Source organism: Lampris incognitus, chromosome 7 (assembly GCF_029633865.1).
Source record: "Lampris incognitus isolate fLamInc1 chromosome 7, fLamInc1.hap2, whole genome shotgun sequence".
Classification (NCBI taxonomy): Eukaryota; Metazoa; Chordata; class Actinopteri; order Lampriformes; family Lampridae; genus Lampris; species Lampris incognitus.
In genome coordinates, this window is record NC_079217.1 from 13934181 (window position 1) to 13955633 (window position 21453).

Sequence of the window (21453 nt, forward strand, 5' to 3'; positions counted from 1 at the left end):
ACCGCCTTGGTAGTCACTCTTCTGGCTGCGCCAGTATCTTATGTACTTAAGTTTATCCCAGTGTTTCCATGTGCCTTTTGCAAACTGTGTTCTCCTGTGTCCAGGATTCCCTGTGCCCTTTTCCCCAGTGTCCTTTTGCCTGCCCGCGCCTCTTCAGCCTGCCAGCCAGCCAGCTTCCTCACTCATCTGCATGACTGCCCTCTGCCTTAGCCGGCCACTCGTCTCCAAAACCGCAACCAATTACCCCTTTATCCTTCAACATGTCCCATTTTTCCCCTACAACCTTTTTGTCCGTGTCTGCATTTGGGTCCAGAAACAAGCCAGCCTTAACATGTTCATTCTTTTGCATTTCTAACCTTTTTAAATGTTGCTCCCGTCCACAGCCATAAAAATCCTAGCTTTCCAATCTAGCAACAAATTTTGGTCCATCAGATTTGACAGGCAGAGGACTCAGATTGCTGTTCGATTATTTTTGAGCCAATATACATCTCAACATTTCTAAAGTCCAAAATTAAACAGAACAGATTTACTCAAATCTGAGGACTACAGTATCCTGGTGAGCTGAAAAATGTATGACGTATGTGCAGTCTGACAGTAACTGCAAGAAGGATAAGGATGCCCAATAATATACGATGAAGATATCGACAAAGCATATGACACATTCTTGAAAATATTCAAATCATATGACAAAAATTGACCAATACAGTAGGAAACAAAAATATCCATAGTCCATGGATCACAAAGGGCTTACAAAATGCCTGCAAAAAGAAAAATACTCTATGTAAGAATTCATAAAGTATAGAACTAAAGAGGCAGGAAAGAATATATAAAAAATAAATTAATATTATGAGGATATGTAAGAAGGAGTACCATAACAACATATTAGAGAATAATAAAAACAACATTAAAGGTATATGGAGTGTATTAAACAGCATTATTAGAAATGGATCTAGAGACTCAAGTTACCCTCAGTATTTTATCGATAACAGTAAGACCATTTATAATATGAATGATGTGGTTAGTGGCTTTAATAAATTCTTTGCAAGTGTGAGACCAAAATTGGCAGGAAAAAAAAAATCAATGACCTGAAAACAACCAAAGAGGGGGCTGATCATGACTATAGTGCTAGAAATCCGAGTTCAATTTTTCTTAGAGCAGTAAAAGAAAAATAAATCATGGATATTGTAAGCAAATGTAAGAACAAAACTTCTACTGACTGGAATGAAATTGATATGACAATAGTCAACAAAGTCATCGACGATATTGCAAAACCACTAACTCACATCTGTAATGTGTCATATAAAGCTGGTAAATTTCCAAGCAAAATTAAAATGGCAAAAGTTATACCATTATATAAAACTGGGGATAGACACCACTTTACAAATTACAGGCCTGTTTCTTCGCTTTCCCAATTCTCCAAGATACTAGAAAAAGTCTACTGACTGATAAGACAAATTCACTGAGAAGCACAAATTGCTGACTGAAAGCAGTGGCACTAATTGAATTAATAGAAGAACTTACTAATTACATAGACCAAAAAAAAAGTATGCAGTAGGAACATTTATAGATCTAAAAAAAAAGATTTTGATACCACTGATCACAATATATTACTTGATAAATTGGAAAGGTATGGTATCAGAGGAGTCATGTTGAATTGGTTGAGAATCCATTTAAGAAATTGGCAACAATTTGTGAAGATAGGTGAGCATAAATCAACATTCATGGATATTAATTGTGGAATCCCTCAGGGGTCAGTGTTAGGCCCGAAATGGTTTATCCTGTACATAAATGATATATGCAGAGTATCAAAAATACTGATATTTGTTCTATTTGAGGACTACATCAATATTTTTCTGTTCTGGGGATAATTTACAGAAGCTTTTGGAGGGGATCATAACAGAAATGAAAATTAGAAAGGTGGTTTGACAAACAAATTATTAAATCTGAACAAAAAGATTGTTGTTTGAAAATTGTAAAACACTGAAGTACAAATGATGATTGACAATGTCAACATAGAGTATATGGAAATAAATTTCTAGGTGCGATAACAGACCACAAAATCTGCTGGAAATCTCATATAAAACATGTGCGAGCAAAGCTGGCAACGAGCATTGCAATGCTGGGAAAAACAAGGCACATTCTGGATCATAAAGCATTGTACACACGATATTGTCATAACTTGTATTGCCATATCTGAATTACTGTGTGGAGGTATGGGGTAACGCCTACAAAAGCAACCTACCCTTATGCATACTGCTAAAAAGGGTCATGAGGATAATTAACAATTTAGGATTTCATGAACACACTACCACGCTGTTTTTAAAGTCACATTCCTTGAAGTTTATGGATCTCGTAGAATTCAACACAGCACAAATACTGTATAAAGCAATAAATAATTTACTACCGGGTAATATACAAAAAATGTTCTTAAACGTGCAATATTTATTTGTGTTGTTTATGAGAATTTGTTCATGGAGTTTGTTATATAGGTTTATTGTTCATTTCAATTTAATATTATTTTGGTTTTTTTTGTTGTTTCTTTTTTACATGTTCAAAATAAATCAAATAAATCAAATTAAATCAAATAAAAAAAGTGACAGTACCTTAAAATACTTTCATGTGAGACAAATTTCTCATAATGCTGGCTTATTTAAGGGACCAACTTTATCCAACTAAATGCTTGCTGGTTCTGCCAGCGAACTGCAGATGTGCCCTCCCCAATCCCAGAATCCTGATTCTGGCTTGTCCTGACCCAGTTGTTACCCAGATGCTAGTCCAAACCCATTAATATTCATCATATGCCCCCCAACGAGGTCAGCAGGGCTTGATTTAGCCGACAAGACGTCTTCCTGGCTTTCTGGTCTATTGCAGACAATCGTCTGCCACATGCCATCTGGAAAATTCCCCCATTTTCTGGTGAAATTTATGAAGGCGGCAGTGTGCCTCTCCTCCCAGCAACCTCTATGATCCCATTTTCCTCTGGTGGATTGCCTGCCTAATGGGCACTGACAGATGGGGCCAAAAATAGAAGACTTGGCTCCACTGCCCCAAAAACCCACAGTAGTGGGCCAGCACGCTGCTGCATTTCCATATCTCTCTCTCTCGCTCACTAAACTTCTCACTCACCATCGCTCTCTCCTTTCCTTTCTCATTCTGTTTTCCCACTGTCTTCTATTCTCTGCTCTCTCATATTTCTTTCGAGCTCTTTTTTCTTCCTCCTCTGCTTCCACTATGTTCATCTTTTGTCTGAATGAGAGCTGATGCACGTGGTCATGCACAGTGTAACACAAATCTGGCACCACACCACACTCACTCAGTAAACCCTTTGTAGAGACCTACAGATTTCTTTTCTTCTGGCTTCATGTATGATTTATAACTGGAGGCATAGTGTACTACACTTCACATCACAAGGAACAGTGAAGGCATGTTCAACTTTCTTGTCTCCCATCCCCACGCTCCCCTGCCTGGCTTCTATGTTTAATTCTATGTGGCGCAATTAGTGGAGTCAATGAATAAATCATCGGTAAGTCAGCGGAGTGCAGGCAGGCTTTCCCGGCTAGGCTCCTGAAAGAGCTGTCAAGCAGGAGGATGTGTTTCAGAATAAAGCGAGGAAATCACAGCTGGCTCAGCAAGAATCACAGCAAGCAAGTTTCAAGACACAGTCCCTACAAAAAACAAACTTTTTAACACTTTTCTTCAATGTTGTCAACCCCCAGAACAGTTCAATGCTTGAGTTTCTTTCTAGAAACAGTAGTCAGAAGGGAGGTGGGGTATAAGTCAACACAAAGAGAGCAGAAAGGAGGGCAGTAGAAGAAGTTAGGGAAAACAGCTGGAGCACCTGTGCTGGTGGGTGAGTTGATTTCCTGGCGCATGCAGCGGCCTGATTGGTTGCTTATCCTGGCAGTCTCACGCTGGGGTTCCAGGATGTCCCGATATTTGGACACCATGAGGACAGAGATGAAGTAGACCACGGCCAGAGCCAGGAACTGGGCTTGCTTACTGTCATCCTAAAAGAGAGAACCACGGTACATTTGCCGTTTCACCCACACTCGATCGCAGCTCACAGAATCCACTGACTCCCCAGCTCTGACACAGTAAACACTAGAGATGCACCGACTGATACCCAATTCTGTGCTGGTCAAATTTACAAGCGTACACCACACATCGGTTCACGTCGTGCACACAGCAGTCCAGACAGTAATGTCACAGCCACTCCCACACACATGCTAAAAACATGTCGTCGAAAACCCGTGTCGAAAACATGTCAAGATAAAGTGGGATGTGCTGCAATTCATCTGGAATTGGATTCTATTTGCAAAAAAAAACTTTCCAGTAACCTGGAGCACTTTTTTAATTTGAGACTGGTTTGAGTGAGAGTGAGAGAAGGTCCTGTAACCTGGTGCAATTTTAAAGCAAATATAGAAGTTATTTAATATTGTCAGCATACAACTGAAATTTCCATTAAAGAAAAGTAATATACATGTTTGTGTATGCTGTCAAATATAGTTCTTAGGAGGAAAAAAAATCGGAATCAGTCAAAATTGGAATGGGCAGGCCAGATTTTAAAAATATCTGAAATCAAAACCGGCCAAGAAAATTGCAATCGGTGCATCTCTAGTAAACACACCATGAGGGAAGAATGAAAAGTCTAACACTATAAGCACTGCCAGGATTTCCTTACATACTTCGAACATTTGGTTTATCATCATTCTCAGCGACGGCTATACCTCCATACAGATTTAAGGGTTGTGGGCTTATGTTTAAATAATAGTGCTTCAGTCAACAAGGGCACCTTCAGTGCATCCTTTGTTCACTGAAGTGTCATTGCACACCTGTTTGCTGACCAAAAAAAAAAAATCTATTTCCATACCCACTAACTGAACGCACACACACACACACACAGAGACACTAACCACATCGCGGAACACCATGGCGCGCAGTCGATTGATGTCCACATCCTGCAGGAGGCGGTCAGGATCCTTGATGGGAGAAAGGTTACTGGAGACATTCTCTGTGGCTGTCTAAAGCAGAAAGACAGTGTGATGGTACATGCCACACATGTCCAGTCAAGGCTTGACAATACAAGCTTTGTTACGGCTGACCTTCAGCTGGCTTTTTTTACTTGCTTTCTACTAGGAAAACAAGCAGCAAGACTGGAGGTATAAAAACGTCAAAAATGGAAGATGCGTTATCATGGGGTTGGATGCAAAACAGCCCCTTCTAAAAACAGAAGTATATTTTAGCAGCACATGATGAGAAAGCTCATCTCACTCTCTGTCTTATACTTTTTTGCAGAGGTGAGAGCCCAGATTTGCAAGTGAGGCCAAAGAGAGCAGAGCCCACGGACGCTGAAGACGGACTAGACCTACCTTGCTGGCCGCCAAGGTGCTGTGCAGGTTTTCCTGAGTTTTGCTGTTGGGGATGGAGAACTTGGCCCCCCTGTCCCTCTGTCTTTGCCTGTACTCCAGACAGCTTCTAACAGCCACACAGCACACTAAGGTGCATGCACATCCACCAAAACACACACACACACACACACACACACACACACACACACACACACACACACACACACACACACACACACACACACACACACACACACAATAATCAGCACACACACATGCACACACACAATAAATCACTGACACTCATTTCTGAGGTCAGTGGATATTAATTGCTGACGCCAAATACTGCTCTTTGAAACTAACTGATTATCTGTAAAGACCATCTACTCCAGTCTGCCGAGACAAACAGTCAGGGCAAAAACCAGCAGCCAAACAGATTTCACGCTGAAGCTGGTGATACGGAGGGATCGTGTGTTTACAACAAGGACACTCAGACGGGTGAGGAGTATCTCCTATACTCCGAAACACAAGTTAGAAGTCGGAGTAATGTCACTACACTGATTTAGCTTTTCACGTCTGAAACCTTGAACGCAGCATGGTAAAACATTCAGCGACATAATTTTCTTTTTAAAGTACAAATATTGTGTTTCTTGTACTTTTAGTAATAGACTCATTCTGCCAAAAAGCACCACAGGAGGTCATTCCTGCCTGTGGCCATCAAACTTTACAACTCCCCCCTCAGACTCAGACTGTCAGACACTCGGAGTTAATGGTCATTGGACTGGCCCTGTCGAGTTTTGTTTGTGTTGTTTTGTGCTGCTTGTTGTGTGCTGCGGTAGTGCAGTATAGATAGGGTGCGCCATGTTTGTTGATATATTTTGTTCTTATTTCTATTTCTTATGTATTTTTTATTTCTGTTTGTTTCTGTTTCTATTTTCTTATCTTGTATATTGTTAGTTTTTAGTTATTAGAGCGTGAGTGTCTGTAATAGAACTCAATCTCCCCTCGGGAATAAATAAAGTATTCTGGTTCTGATTCCTCATGACTGTTTTCGATTATCTCGAGAACTGTGAGGGAGTGGTCCAGTCCTGATCAGCATCATCAGCTGACCTTTAGGAAACAAGTACAAACACAAGCGAGGGATGTCAGTAAGGGTGGGCAGTGGGGTTGGCCATCGTTGGAGCCTGAATTAGAAGAACCGGTTCCGACACTGCAAGAACCGGGCTGGATAGAAACCTATTTTGCTTAACGATTCCCATTATCGAGTCCCGGGTTTTCGCTTCCTGTGTTATTCTTCACGGAACCCAGAACAGATGTCACATCGTAGACGAGTTTAGGACGGCGAGCGGGAAGACGGCAAGTGCAGTGCCAGCAGGAACGTGTCTGCGTTCCCTCAACCCTATTTTACTGAGCTTACCTGAACTTGACCTAACGTATCTCAACCTCTCGACCCAACACTAACCTTAACCCAGCGCTTACATCAACCTAGCCGTGAGCGATGGCTAACCTATTCGCTAGCCAACCCACAGGGCTGAGGGAACACGGGGCTGACCTCGTGTTAGCGTGTGTATTTAGTCTCTCATCTCATCTCCTTTTCAGCCGCTCCTCCGGGGTCGGGTCGCGGTGGCAGCAAGCTAAGTAGGGCACTCCAGACATCCCTCTCCCCAGCAACGCCCCCCGGCTCCTCCTGGGGGATCCCAAGGCATTCCCAGGCCAGATTGGACATGTAGTCCCTCCAGCGAGTTCTGGGTCTACCCCGGGGTCTCCTCCCAGTTGGCCATGCCCGGAAAACCTCCAAAGGAAGGCGCCAAGGAGGCATCCTAATCAGATGCCCGAACCACCTCAACTGGCTCCTTTCGATGCGAAGGAGCAGCGGCTCTACTCCGAGCTCCCTCCGGATGTCCGAGCTGCATATGTGTGTGTTGACTGCACAACAGAAATGGCGATGAAGGCCAGCAGAATGAAGCCCTCTAAAGATGTGGCTGAATTGTAATGACGACAGGGAAAAACATGTCATGCATGAGGTGTGAAGCAGTCATTACTTGTATGAGAGGAAACACGTCTGCAAATAAGGATAATTTTCTGTTCATTCTAACGTGCAATTTTTTTCCTTCTTTTTTTTTCCCCCCCTTTTTTCTCCCCAGTTGTACCCGGACAATTACCCCACTCTCCCAGGCTGTCCCAGTCGCTGCTCCACCCCTTCTGTCGATCCAGGGAGGGCTGCAGACTACCACATGCCTCCTCCGATACATGTGGAGTCGCCAGCTTCTTCTTTTCACCTGACAGTGAGGAGTTACACCAGGGGGATGTAGTGCGTGGGGGGGAATCACGCTATTCCCCCCAGTTCCCGCTCCCCCCGGAACAGGCACCTCGACCGACCAGAGGAGGCGCTAGTGCAGCGACCAAGACACTTACCCACATCCAGCTTCCCACCCGCAGACACAGCCAATTGTGTCTGTAGGGATGCCCGACCAAGCCGGAGGTAACACAGGGATTCGAACCAGAGATCCCCGTGTTGGTAGGCAACGGAATAGATGCCACCCGGATGCCCCTCTAACAGAGAATTTTTAACAGAATTGTATTCACTTCAGTTTAAACTGTAATTATAGACTTAGAGCCAGATCTACTGAGAGTTTGCCTGGTCGCAATCCCTCTTTCAGTGTCAAAACCCAACTGTGGAGGTTTACTACAGGACACAATGGCCATTTTTTTTACAAATGAATCTAGAGAATGGATGGGTAGAATGTTTTCAAGCATTTGCCTCGTTGTATATGCATTTATAGGAGCAACGCGAGTCGATGAAACCACTGTTTAACACATGTGGAAAGCATGTTTTAACTCATCGCACCACTGACATGTGTGCGACTGTTGCAGCTTGGCGAAGGGACTGTAGGATACAGAGAGAAAGGAAAGACTTTTTCAACGTGAAAGTTTATTTACAACGTCAGATGGAAACATTGTGTGGGTGTATCGCCTGTCAGGTCACATTCAACATGAGCTGCTGCAGGAAATCAACAAAGATCTGCAACCACAAAACAGGACGGGGTCGTGCAACCACAGCAATGACAGAACTCCTGGCCACACTTCATTTATTTGCTTCTGTTTCTACTCAGCAAAGGGAGGCATATCGGACACCAATATCGTAACTTTCCATTTTTCAAACTACAAAAACAAAAATTTGAAAATCGAAAAAAAAACTGTGCCCCAATCTTAATTCTGCATTTATTTCAGGAGCAAATATTGGCTCCGTTCATCAATTGTTTGTACGTACACATTTGTTTTGACAATTTTTTTTTAGCTCTCAAGATGGTGGTGACAGTCAGCAGCAAAGCATGATGGTTATTTCTAATTCCTTCCCCCTAACATCTATTGTCTAACTCTTGCAATGAGCAATGACCCAGGCTTGCAAAGACATCAGTGTCAGCCATCCATCCATCCATCCATCCGTCCGTCCATCCATTATCCAAGCTGCTTATCCGAATCAGGGTTGCGGGATGCTGGAGCCTATCCCAGCAGTCATTGGGCAGCAGGCGGGGAGTCACCCTGGACAGACCGCTAGTCCATCACAGGGCCGAGACATTCACACCTGGGGACAATTTAGTACGGCCGATTCACCTGACCTACATGTCTTTGGGCTGTGGGAGGAAACCGGAGCCCCCGGAGGAAACCCATGCAGACACGGGGAGAACATGCAAACTCCACACACAGGACGACCCGGGACGACCCCTAAGGTTGGACAACCCCGGGGCTTGAACCCAGGAACTTCGTGCTGTGAGGAGACCACGCTGACCACTGCGCCACCGTGCTGCCCCCCAGTGTTAGCCAATCGGTTTCGTAATACAGGTGTCACCCAGGTTCTACACTGGTCTCTGAGACAAATTTCAGGGCTAAAATGTAAGAACAAATTTGTATGTATAGGCAGATTATGAGACAATGGGCCCCCCTGAGCACCCCCCCCCCGGCAGGGCAGGTACACTGACTTGTAGCCAACAGTACAACAGCAAAATTCACCTGTGCCTCAACATGATTTACAGTGCACATACACACAATTAACACCAACAGCATATTTATTAAGACACACCTTCAGTTTTCCAGTAGGACTTTTAGGGCTCTGTTACTGACATGAAAGACTAAGCCCTTTGTCTGGATCCAGACCTTTGAATTCGCCCACTCCACCAAGTGGACTTATTCTTCTGGTCTGGCAGTAGATATGAAACAGTGGTTTCTTGGTTGAAAAAGCGATTATCCAATCAGCGCCATGGGCGGGACTAATGCCATTGTCAAGCTGTTGTCAAGATGGCATCCATCCATCCGTTATCCAAACCGCTTATCTTGCTGTCAGGGTCACGGGGATGCTGCAGCCTATCCCAGCAGTCATTGGGCAGCAGGCGGGGAGACACCCTGGACAGGCCGCCAGGCCATCACAGGGCCGACACACACACATCCGAACCTAGAGACAATTTAGTATGGCCGATTCACCTGACCTACATGTCTTTGGACTGTGGGATGAAACCGGAACACCCGGAGGAAACCCACACAGACACGGGGAGAACATGCAAACTCCACACAGAGGACGACCCGGGACGACCCCCAAGGTTGAACTACCCTGGGGCTTGAACCCAGGACCTTCTTGCTGTGAGGCAACAACACTAACCACTGCACCACCATGCCACCCCAAGACAACATGTCTTCTCAATATCGCCCGACATCACAGTCCACTCCACTCTTAAAACCCCGGCAAAACTAGTATGTTGGCATGGCTACGCATCAGTGCCGACTTAAAAAGACGTTAGATTCAGGCGAGTACACTGGTCTCTAGTGACTGATTAGGGAAGATCGAATCCCCCTTCCCCACATAAATCAGTCAGAGTGGAGGCGACGCCAGACTGAAGATGGAAAAGGAGTGCACCGACTTGACAATTCTGTCTGATACCAGGAAACTAAGCCTAGGCAACAACAAATGCAAAATTAATAACAGCGACTTCACGCAGAGGCCCAGAACCAGGGGCCCCCTGAGCCCTTGGGGCCCGGTAGGCCTGTTCGGTAATCCACCCATGATTGATGAATGAGGCCAAATATTTTGCTTTTACTTTGGTAATTCAAAATAAGAGTATTGAGCTAACAAGCATTACACTGACTGTCACCACCAACACTGTTGCAAGTCCTTAATGTACTCGTGCAAAGAGTGCAGAACCACACACGGTTCCCGAACAACGACGACAAGGTCAACGCTACCACATAAGGGTTTTACAATCTAGCAGTGTTCCCGAGTACTGCTTGGAGCAACTGCAGGAACACATGCGGAAAACATGGCTGCCACTATTAACAGGGCAGCGCATGTGTTAATTAACGCGCCTGGTTTCAGTGGATATCCCGCAAAATTGGCCACCCCCCATCTGCTCTAACTATTGGTAAGCTTGTGCTTATTAGCGCCTCTTCTGGTGGGTCTTGACCTCACTGTTTCAGGGTGCTATAAAAGTAAAATATTAAATTCAGTCAGACAACTTTACTTTTGAATTAAAAAGAAAAGATTGTTACTGAGAACAAATGTAAACGAGGCTCAGTTTAGTTTCAGGGGCCGGTCTCTTTCTCTCACCATCACTTCCTGAGAGGACGGTTCCATTTTAGGAATCAATAAAGGGAATCGTTGAGGAAGGAAATCGATGAGAGGGAATTGTTAAGGTATCGACATTGATAAAACCTTACCAATAACGAAACCTACGGGGTGGGGTTTCATATTTTGATGATTTTATCTTATTGACTGTATGCAAATGAGCGCTTCTGATGACATCACAAGTATCCGAAACATGGCTGAGGTAAGTTAAACTAGGGGGCGCTCTCTTAAAAGGGGAAAAACAGAAATAGAAGTTTTTGACTGTGTTGCACTGCTGTGGGCCGGGGGGAAACGACGTCTTGTTTCATTTCATGTGCACAAGTGCATGAAATGAAAAAGTGTTTCCGATTCTGAGAAGTGGATTCTACCATTTATACTTTTAGACTCATATTTTTTCTTTTCAGTGGACACAGATGGTACAAAATGCATGCCGATTAAATAAGTAATGTTAGAAAATGGTCCGACATTAAAGTCACCAATCCAGCAAGCATAGCAATGTGTGTGCATAGACCCACAGACACACTCTCCCTTGCTCTATCTCCCTCCCTCACTCACACACACACACACACACACACACACAGAGGAGGGCCCATGAAGGACTATGGCTATTATGAGTGACAATTACGAGTGACAGAAACAGAAGAGTAACATTTGAAAGGGGAACCTGACTGCACTGTCAATTTTGAAATCTAAAAAGACGCACTCTGACTGGATGAGAATGCAACAAATGCAGTCACCGCTGTGCTGTGTATATGAGTTTATAGATTAAATCAAGAGTTTGCAATGATTGCGGGAATTAGCTGAGCTTACCAATGTCATCACATTTTCTGGTTTTATGGATTGTTCAGTGTGACAGACAAGAGTTATGGCTCAGCACAGCTCCTCGAGCTGAACACCAAGGTAATGCTCCCATTCTTCCAAACCCATATAATACCTGAAGACACATACACACACGCACACACACACGCACACACACACACACACACACACACACGCACACACACACACACACACACACACACACACACACACACACACACACACACACACACACACACACACACACACACACACAAGTACCCACCAAGCCTGAGGCACTGCCGCATGAGGCCACCAGAGGACATGTTCTTTTCGGCCTCAATCTCGCTGAAGTTTAGGGAGCTTGCGAATACCAACACGTCCACCATGGCCATGAGGCGGGACAGAAAGGTGACAGCAGTCTCTGAGGACATGCCCTGTGTTGCTTCGATGTTCTCCAACTCCATCTTTTTGTGGTACAAAAACAAAAAAGAAAAACAGAAGAAATCCATAATTATATTAAATATATACATTACTTTGAGGTGACTAACACGTATTATCCATATTTAGTGCCAAGTGCTGTGAATTAAAGGCAGACCGATCCAATGGGAAGGTTTGTGGCTGCATCCTTTTATTTCTGTGGGTTTGAGCTCAGTCTGAGCTTTGAGACAGCAGATTTAAAACCCAAAGCAGGCCTTGTTGGGCATGGGGGGGCGCCACACACTACTGAGTCCTGTGACCCACCTACACCCCCAGGTGTCATACCTGAGCCCATTCACCAGTCTTTCCCACCTGATTTTGGCTACTGGTGATCCCTTTGCTTTGTGTTGTCAGAAAAGAAGAAGCAAATCAGTAACGGTAGTTGGGAAAGATGCCGCAGGTAAAAGGTAAGGAAGAGTCAGCGTTCTTGTGTATTTCATGAGCGCTTACGGCAAAACATACAGTTCATTTTCTGGACTAAATAAAGAAGTAAGAAATGTAAATGTACTGCACAAACACTATTCCTGGCACTCTTGACATGCACTGATAAAAAAAAGAGGATTAAAACCAAATTCAAATCAAAATAGCAGATTAAAGCAGAATTGGATACACAACAATCCACGGCAAACATAAACGAAGTGTAGGAAAGCCAATTACAGACATAATAGACTTGGCAGAGAAAAAAACATATCCCAACATGAATAAAGCACACAGCAGTCGAGCAAATTAAAGTGACCCTATTCGATAAATGTAAACCTGTCTTATTTCCCTAGGGTGGATTTACACCGCGGGTTAGCACAGATCAAGCAGTTCTACAACATGGCCGCCAGATGGCAATGTTCCCCAGTAGTTAGAACGCAGAGCACACTCACAGAGGGAGCCGTGGCCGCTGAGAGCAAGGGCAGGATCCCACCGCAGGCAATAATGATGTTGTCTACCATCTGCGAGATGAGGTGGATGGTGTTGTGGACGAAAATAATGTTCTCATTGCTATTCACAAAGTCCATGACAGATTTGGTGGAGTGGCTGTAGGTAGGGAAGACAGACACACGATATTATACTGCTTTCAATCACGCAGCTGCATTTCACATAATATTAACCAAAGGTCGGGGGCGTACTTGTGGTAAATAAAGCTGCACACAGGAAATATGAGAAAACCTTTTTCAACTGGTACAAATACTCCACTAACATTATACAGTAGCTCTAATTCACTATTTCCGGCCTCCCTCCCTTTCTCACATGAAAAATTCACACACCTCCTCCAGACATGGACGTCAGTCTCCAGTGCAAACAGGAGGTCAGTGAGCAGTCTCTGGTGCATGGGCGACCATTTGAACTCCGGGATGCGGAACATGGTGGTGCGTGGGCCGGGGCTGAACTGCCGACGCTGTTCCTCTGTCATGGGCATGGCCCTGAAGCCTAGATCCACACGCATGTCCCTCTCCATCTGACTGTTCAGACGTCTGTGTGCACTCTGAGGGGAAGCCAGACGGGGACAAAGATACAGTGGTAGTGCGAGTTGACAGTCACATCTAAAACCAAACTGTCTACTGAGATGCACGTAGTTAACCCCTGCTGGTTTATGTCACAAAAATCTGTTGAGAGAAAGGTTGCAACTTTAAAAATACTAGCTGTGAAACGGTCCTACTGTGTTCTTCTATATGTGCGATTCCTTGACTGACAGACTCAAATATGTCTCCTGGTCACCACCATCTGGAGCAAGATGAAGCACAATGTGCTAAATACAAAAGCAGAACATCGACCTGAAAGAGCAGTGGAGAACTGAATAAAGGAAATAATGGGGAAAAAAGATGCTCATGAATTGAACATGAGCGATTACACAAAAGTGAAGAGTTTAAAAATAAACGAGCCTCCCGCTTCCTCTTCCTTGCTGACCTGATCTTGGTGAAAGAGTCTGACCTCTGGGAAAGAGCACTGCGCACAGGAGAGGTGAAGAAGAACTAACAAATCCCCTGTGATATTTGCACCATAGTGCTTTCCTTATTTTTGCCCTCCCATTGGTTCAACCAACTATTCCAACAGTCCAATTTCTTGGGTCTCGGAGGAGCGCTCCCTGAAGTGCGCCAGGAGGTCTTGTCCCCGTTACAGGCAGTGTTGGGGAGAGAAATGAGCCCACTGGGTGCTGTTATTATAGCACTAACTAACTAGGGACCAACTCTAAGGAACAAAAATACATAGCTCTCCCTCCCTCTCTGCTTCCAACCTTTGACCTTGCTGGCTCTGTGTTTCGAATTCATGAATTTCTACTGTTACCATTAACCTCTTGCTCAGACTTTCAGGCTGGTTTCAATTTTAAGTCAGCACACCTCTACCATGATTGGTCGCATGAAACCACATGCCTTCATCACACTAAAGCCATTCATTTAAGCCCGTTGACAGTCTTAAAATGAGAAAAGCGACACTATGTGCTGGATATCACTACAGAATCCACTTCACATGATAGTAACAATCAGTAAGATGACACACCTGTGTATTCAGACTATACCCACTCGTCACACACACTAGCTAAGTTTACAGGAAGCCTCTTATTCCATTTATAATCGTAAAAGCGGGCCAGTTGGAATAACTGCATTATAAAATCACCTCAATCGGAATAAATTGACCCATTTTGAAAGACACTTCATCCGTTTGACAGGGGTAGTGCTGTATCAACCTTTTTTAATCCATTCAACAGATGAAAATTTGTCATGTACTAGCTCCTTCTGGTTATTTTCTCCTTTTGGAATATATATACTCTTTCTTTCTTCCCGTTCTCTCTTTCTGTTGAGACAAGTGATGTTTACTCGTTTCCAGTGTATTTTCGCATGTCAGAGCCATTCTTTCTGGTAACTCATTGTGGGGCTTGTAAACAGGACACTTTATTCGATCATTCCCTTTAGGTGACGAAGGCGCATGAGTTTAAATACTTGCAGTCAACTGTCCAAAGTAACAGGGAGTGCAGAAGAGAGGTGAAGAAGAGAGTGCAGGCTGGGTGGAGTGGGTGGAGAAGAGTGCCAGGAGTGATTTGTGACAGAAGGGTACCAGCAAGAGTTAAAGGGAAGGTTTACAAGATGGTTGTGAGACCAGCTATGTTACATGTGTTGGAGATGGTGGCACTGATGAAAAGACAGGAGGCGGAGCTGGAGGTGGCAGAGTTGAGGATACTAAGATTTTCATTGGGAGTGAAAAGGAGGACAGGATTAGGAATGAGTATATTAGAGGGACCACTCCAGTTGGACGGTTTGGAGGCAAAGCAAGAGAGGCAAGATTGAGATGGCTTGGACACGTGTGGAGGAGAGATGCTGGGTATATTGGGAGAAGGATGCTGAATATGGAGCTGCCAGGGAAGAGGAAAAGAGGGAGGCCAAAGAGGAGGTTTATAGATGTGGTGAGTGAGGGAGGACATGCAGGTGGCTGGTGTGACAGAGGAAGATGCAGAGGACAGGAAGAAATGGAAACGGATGATCTGCTGTGGTGACCCCTAACGGGAGCAGCCAAGAGTGGTAGTATTAGTAGTCCCTTTAGTGCTCATTTAGAGGAGAATCATCAATCGGATTGATTTCACTTAGAATGAAGAAAAACTGGCTCATGTAGCAACGACCACTGACTGACTGACTGTTCAGACTAACCTGAGTGGTGGTGGTTGTCTGAATCTTCTTCATCTGTTTGTCTTTGCCATCATCTGACTTTTCTGTGTCAGAAGTGGTGCCAGCTGCATCCACTGCGCTTCCTGCCTTAGCAGCCAAGACACTCCCCTCAGGCGCCATGGCTGCTGCACCCTCAGAGACCCCTGATCCCTTGGAGGAAGTCTCACTCCCAGCCCCTGCCGTAGAGTTGACATCCTTCAGGACTGGGCTGGTGTCCTGCAGGATGCTGGGTATGGAGCCCAGCTCAGAGCTGCCTGTCATGTGAGTTAGAAGGCCCAGGTCATCACTAGTGCTGGTGTGGACCTGAGGTTGTGGGCTGGGCAGGACCAGCGACTCATCTGGATTCAGCTCAGGCAGCAGCTTGGTCTCCATGCTGCTTCCCACCTTGCCAAAAAGGAAGTTGTTGTTGGGGATAACGTCCTTATCGTCATCCAGCGTGATAAGTGGGCCTGTGTTTTTGTCCTCCATGCTGGCCTTTGACAACACGCTGTTGACATCACTGTTGAGTTTTTTCACAGCGGCACAGTAGACGCTATCCAACAGAGAGTCCACCTCCACCAGCCCTCCATTCTCAGAAACTCCCAGAGTCTCAGAGGACAAATCCATATCATCCAGCTTCACCTCTGTAGCCTCCACTTTTTCAGCCTTGATGTCTACCAGAAGGTCATTAACTTCCACTCGGACCCCACCAACTGTTTCTTCAGTCCCCCTGAGGGCCTCCTCAGACCCCTTTCCCTCAGCAATTAGGTTGCGTGAGTCAGAACTCTCATAATCCGCCTCGCTCTCAGGGGTCCGGGAGTTGTCGTCAGTTTCTCTGATGTCAATGTTACTCTTAATCCCCGGGGCCTGGGCAGACAGTCCAGAGATGGTACTGACCAAACCCTTCTTCCCCTTCTTGATATTTTCTTCCTCCTGACGCTGGTACTCCTCATACAGCTTAGCCAAGTACTCTTTGTGAGCCTCATATGTCACCTACACAGAAGGAAAAAAAAAGGAAATTACAACTGCTTTTATACTGAAATGATGATTTTTGATGCAATCTACTGTGAAGTTTGTTTAATACAGAAAACAAGGTTTAAAAAATGTTTCCTACTTCTCACCAGCAGAGGGCAGTATATCCTCTCCTGCTAACAGACACCACAAGTGATTAGGTGTACGGTAGAACAGAGTATTTACCTTGGAGTGGGCGATAGAGAGGGTGTCCACCCACACACGCCAGCCTCCCCACTCGTACTTGATGGCATGATAAAGCAGAATACGGAAGATGTTGTAGACCATCTCGCTGATCTTCTGTTCCTCGGTGTTCTTGGGGTTGATGTAGCCGAGCGAGAACATCCAATCCTGCCAAACAGAGCACTGGAGCAGACACCTGCAACCGACACATCACTGCTCAATCAACAAGACATGTTTCTATCACCTGACTGTGGGTGAAGCATGGAGTCCGCTCTTTTATCATCTACTCTTTGGGCAAGTTAGTGTGTGTTTAACACATTTTCATAACACATTTTCACCAGCAAATGCTGTTTTCTGGTGAAAACGTGTTATGTCCAAGAGCGATCATGAATGTGAGAAAGTTGCTCTCGTGTTGGAGTGATGCATCAAAGTTACAAAAATGAATTTCTCGATAACACTTATAATAATTATCCTCATCATTATCATCATCATCAAAGATCTGGCAAATATGACAAGTCAATGAAGGTAACAGAAGTGTAGGAGAAAGTGAAAACTGGAGAAGTTCTTTTCCTCTTGTTCCATACTTATTTATTGAAGAGTCAAACTTAAAGGACTGTGTGTCCACTGATTTTGGCCAAAATTGTCTTGCTGATGAATGGGTTTGTCGAGACCGATAATTTAACTGCAATATGTCTTCAGAGCTCATCCATCCATCCATTACCCGAAACGCTTATCCTGCTCTCACGGTCGCAGGGATGCTGGAGCCTATCCCAGCAGTCATTGGGCAGCAGGCGGGGAGACACCCTGGACAGGCCGCCAGGCCATCACACAGCCCCCCCCCCAAACACACACACATACACACAAACACATTCATACTTAGGGGCAATTTAGTGTGGCCAATTCACCTGACCTACATGTCTTTAGACTGTGGGAGGAAACCGGAGCACCTGGGGGAAACCCACGCAGACATGGGGAGAACATGCAAACTCCACACACAGGATGCCCCGGGACGACCCCCAAGGTTGGACTACCCCGGGGCTTGAACCCAGAATCCCTCTTGCTGTGAGACGACCGCGCCAACCACTGTGCCACCGTGCCATTACCTTCAGAGCTCAGACAAATCAAAGAAGAGTATGTGTGTATGTGAGTGTGTGTGAGTAGAACACAGAAGAAGGGGGAAAAAAAGAGCTCGAAAAAGGGTGACCATCAAAAATGGTCACAGGAACATCTGCTATTGAAAACATGCAATGTACGAATGATTTACCCCAGCAGTGAGACAGTCACATTAAGCAGAACACAAGGGGGGGGGGGGTCTCTCTTTTTACCCCGTACTCTGACACATCAACCGGGGTGGCAAGTGGTGCGGTGGTTGTGTGGTGTTCCTCCTTACCGTCTGTTCTCACGACTGTTACTGAACAGCTTGATCATGTCGGAGAGGAAGAGACGTCGAACCTCCATCAGCTCTGTGCTTGGGGCGGAGCTTTTCAACAGGGTGGCCACCACCTTGAGAATCACTGTTCAAACATGGGCCAGAACACACACACACACACACACACACACACACACACACACACACACACACACACACACACACACACACACACACACACACACACACACACAGATGTCAACAACCTGGCACACCCTCATCAATGTACAGACCATGGTGCTCTATACTCTGCATAAGAAAAAGCTCACTCGGATTCTGGATCTTGACCGTGGAATCGGGCTCCGGATGAGGTTTGTGAACCACTTGTGTGCACACCTGCTCTGTGAGAATCTGGCATAGGGAGAGGAGAGAATATCATTGATAACTTGTAAATAAAGTGTAGAGACCTGCTGTGCAATAATACCACAACACTGAGGATGAATGTTTCTATTACCTCGTATAGGGTGTTGTAGGTCGTCAGCGTGACGGTGTTGGTGTGCAGCATGAGCCTCTCCCCCAGGAGAGTAAAGAGGCTGTGTGTGTGCATGATCTCCACCTTCCTCCTGGTGACACACACACACACATACACACACACACACACACACACACACACACACACACACACACATTCACATAATGGAGGAGAATCTTGTTTAGAGCTCCCTCAGCCACTGAAAGGATCAGTGAATGGCATCACGCTGCCTCCTTTTGCCTCAACACATGGGTGCTAGGCTCAGGGCGCCAGTGTCAGAAAGGCACCTGCTGTCACAAATTAGAGAGGTTTTGTTGTGTGTGTGTCAGATAACAAAGTCACCCCATCACTAGGAATGGCTCTCATATACAGAGGCAGAAGCATACAACAGGTAAATGGGTTTCACAGTGACAAGCTACTTCTGCAAACAATATGAGGATCACTGTCGCGACGCCGAGCCAAAGCAATGACGAGGTGCCGCGGTGCCAACACCTTGAGGCCAGCTGAGACTTCCCTAACAAGTCAAAAATGCTTGCATTCTGCCAACGCTGGCAAATTTGATACTTAAGAGAAAAGCGGAGTTATTCTCTAAAAAGTATAACTATGGAAATGAGCGGAAAAGGGCAGGGCAACGATTCATAAACTGCTAAGATGGAGGTCGTAAAAGTCAGCTTACGACAGTGCAATGGCTGCATTAAATTTCATTAGCGGCCCAGCCTCAGTCTGAATACCATCATGAATCTCGCTGCAGACCAGGACACCTACATCCGTCACTGAGGTTATTCAAAGCGCCGGGAAAGTTTAATGCAAACAAATGAAGGAACATCAATTTGATTCTGGAAGACATTAGTCGCTTGCAGACAAAAGCGGAGACAGACTGAGGACACCTGCCGCTGGAGAGAGCAAGATAGTCCTTTAGTTTCCATTTGTCAGTCTTTTTATCAAGCACAGAGTCAGACGTCTAATGACAATGATCTCAGGCTCTCACATTGTTAGGGTTGTTTAAATTATTCAGAATAAAGGGACATAATTTGTGATAGCAGTTGTATGACGGTGAGCTCAGTTCATGACTCATTAAATGGCTTGCACTTGCACTTTTTCATAGCTAACCCCCCCCCCGGGGTATTGTTTTGGGTGTTGTTTGTTTTTTGTTTATTTATTGTTTGTTTGCTTTTAGTCTGTCAACACAAAAATTAATGCAGCAAATGATGTCTCCTTTTCAGGATGACTCTAGATTACCTGATTTGTATGATAATAGGTCAGGAATCAGGAATTTATTTGTTAAAGGTCAAATTCAAGGTTACAAAGAAAAGGTCAAAAAATACTTTTTCAGCCATAACGTTGTCAAAAAATGGCTTGTGTTACTCTAAATTGAGTCAAAACTGAATGATTTTCATCTCCATCTCATCATCAGCCGCTTCTCCGGGGTCGGGTTGCGGTGGCAGCAAGCTAAGTAGGACACTCCAGACGTCCCTCTCCCCAGCAACGCCATCCAGCTGCTCCTGGGGGATCCCAAGGCGTTCCCAGGCCAGATTGGACATGTAGTCCCTCCAGCGAGTTCTGGGTCTACCCCGGGGTCTCCCCCCAGTTGGATGTCCCCGGAAAACCTCCAAAGGAAGGCGCCCAGGAGGCATCCTAATCAGATGCCCGAACCACCTCAACTGGCTCCTTTCGACGTGAAGGAGCAGTGGCTCTACTCCGAGCTCCCTCTGGATGAATGATGATTTTAATTTTCATCTAAATTCACTAAATTCATCTTATTGCACTGCAATAATGGGAAATGCTTTGTATCTGAGTGAGAGCTGTTTTGGAGATGGGTCAGGCGGTCAAGGGACCGGGTTCGTTTTGCCTGCCACTACTTGTTCTCTGCATTGCCACAAACACCAAAACATAATGACTGATACAAACAATCCTTAAACGCCATATGGATTATTTCTTATTCACAATTTAACTTAGAAATTCACAAAAAATAGCCAAGTGCAGAAACATGAGCTAGCATTGCAGTGACTCAATTATCAGAACCTATAAAGCATAGCACACGCTTCTTGAATTCTTTATGAGTTTAAAGTGGAGCTCATAGCAAAATAGCAGTTGGGAGTTAATATTTAAGAAAGCTCTTAAGACGAGGGGAGAAAATGGGGCTTTTATGAAGCACAGATGTTCCTTGAGAGTGAAAGGCTTCCATTTGTGCCCCGGGACAGTCTATCACCGAGCAACTGGCCCGCCCCCTCTCCTCATTCAGCAGATCCTGGTACCACCTGATAACACAACACAATACAACATCACGACACGCCATGCCATGCAACGCCACACCACACCACGCAATGCAACACAACACAACACAACACACAATGCAACACAACACCACACAACATCACAACACGCCATGCAACACCACACCACGCAATGCAACACAATACAACACACCACGCAATGCAACACAACACAACACACAATGCAACACAACACAACACAACACACAATGCAACACA

At 45.1% G+C, this 21453-nt stretch overlaps 1 protein-coding gene across 5 annotated transcripts in view; it reads right to left on the minus strand.

Annotated features, from left to right (window-relative positions):
- Nucleotides 1-21453, minus strand: part of nbeab (neurobeachin b) — a 338760-nt gene that overhangs the window by 172441 nt on the left and 144866 nt on the right. For 2 of the 5 annotated variants that reach the window (XM_056283780.1, XM_056283777.1), the window contains exons 18-28: nucleotides 18944-19052; nucleotides 18759-18840; nucleotides 18451-18574; nucleotides 17064-17256; nucleotides 15870-16859; nucleotides 13497-13714; nucleotides 13113-13266; nucleotides 12047-12227; nucleotides 5370-5494; nucleotides 4914-5021; nucleotides 3839-4007 (exon numbers count right to left, since the gene is read on the minus strand). In XM_056283780.1, the coding sequence (XP_056139755.1) occupies nucleotides 3839-4007; nucleotides 4914-5021; nucleotides 5370-5494; nucleotides 12047-12227; nucleotides 13113-13266; nucleotides 13497-13714; nucleotides 15870-16859; nucleotides 17064-17256; nucleotides 18451-18574; nucleotides 18759-18840; nucleotides 18944-19052 (2453 nt within the window). Of the gene's footprint in view, nucleotides 1-3838; nucleotides 4008-4913; nucleotides 5022-5122; nucleotides 5126-5369; nucleotides 5495-12046; nucleotides 12228-12566; nucleotides 12576-13106; nucleotides 13267-13496; nucleotides 13715-15869; nucleotides 16860-17063; nucleotides 17257-18450; nucleotides 18575-18758; nucleotides 18841-18943; nucleotides 19053-21453 lie in introns of all 5 variants that reach the window. The other 3 variants (XM_056283779.1, XM_056283781.1, XM_056283778.1) reach the window with 3 other exon arrangements.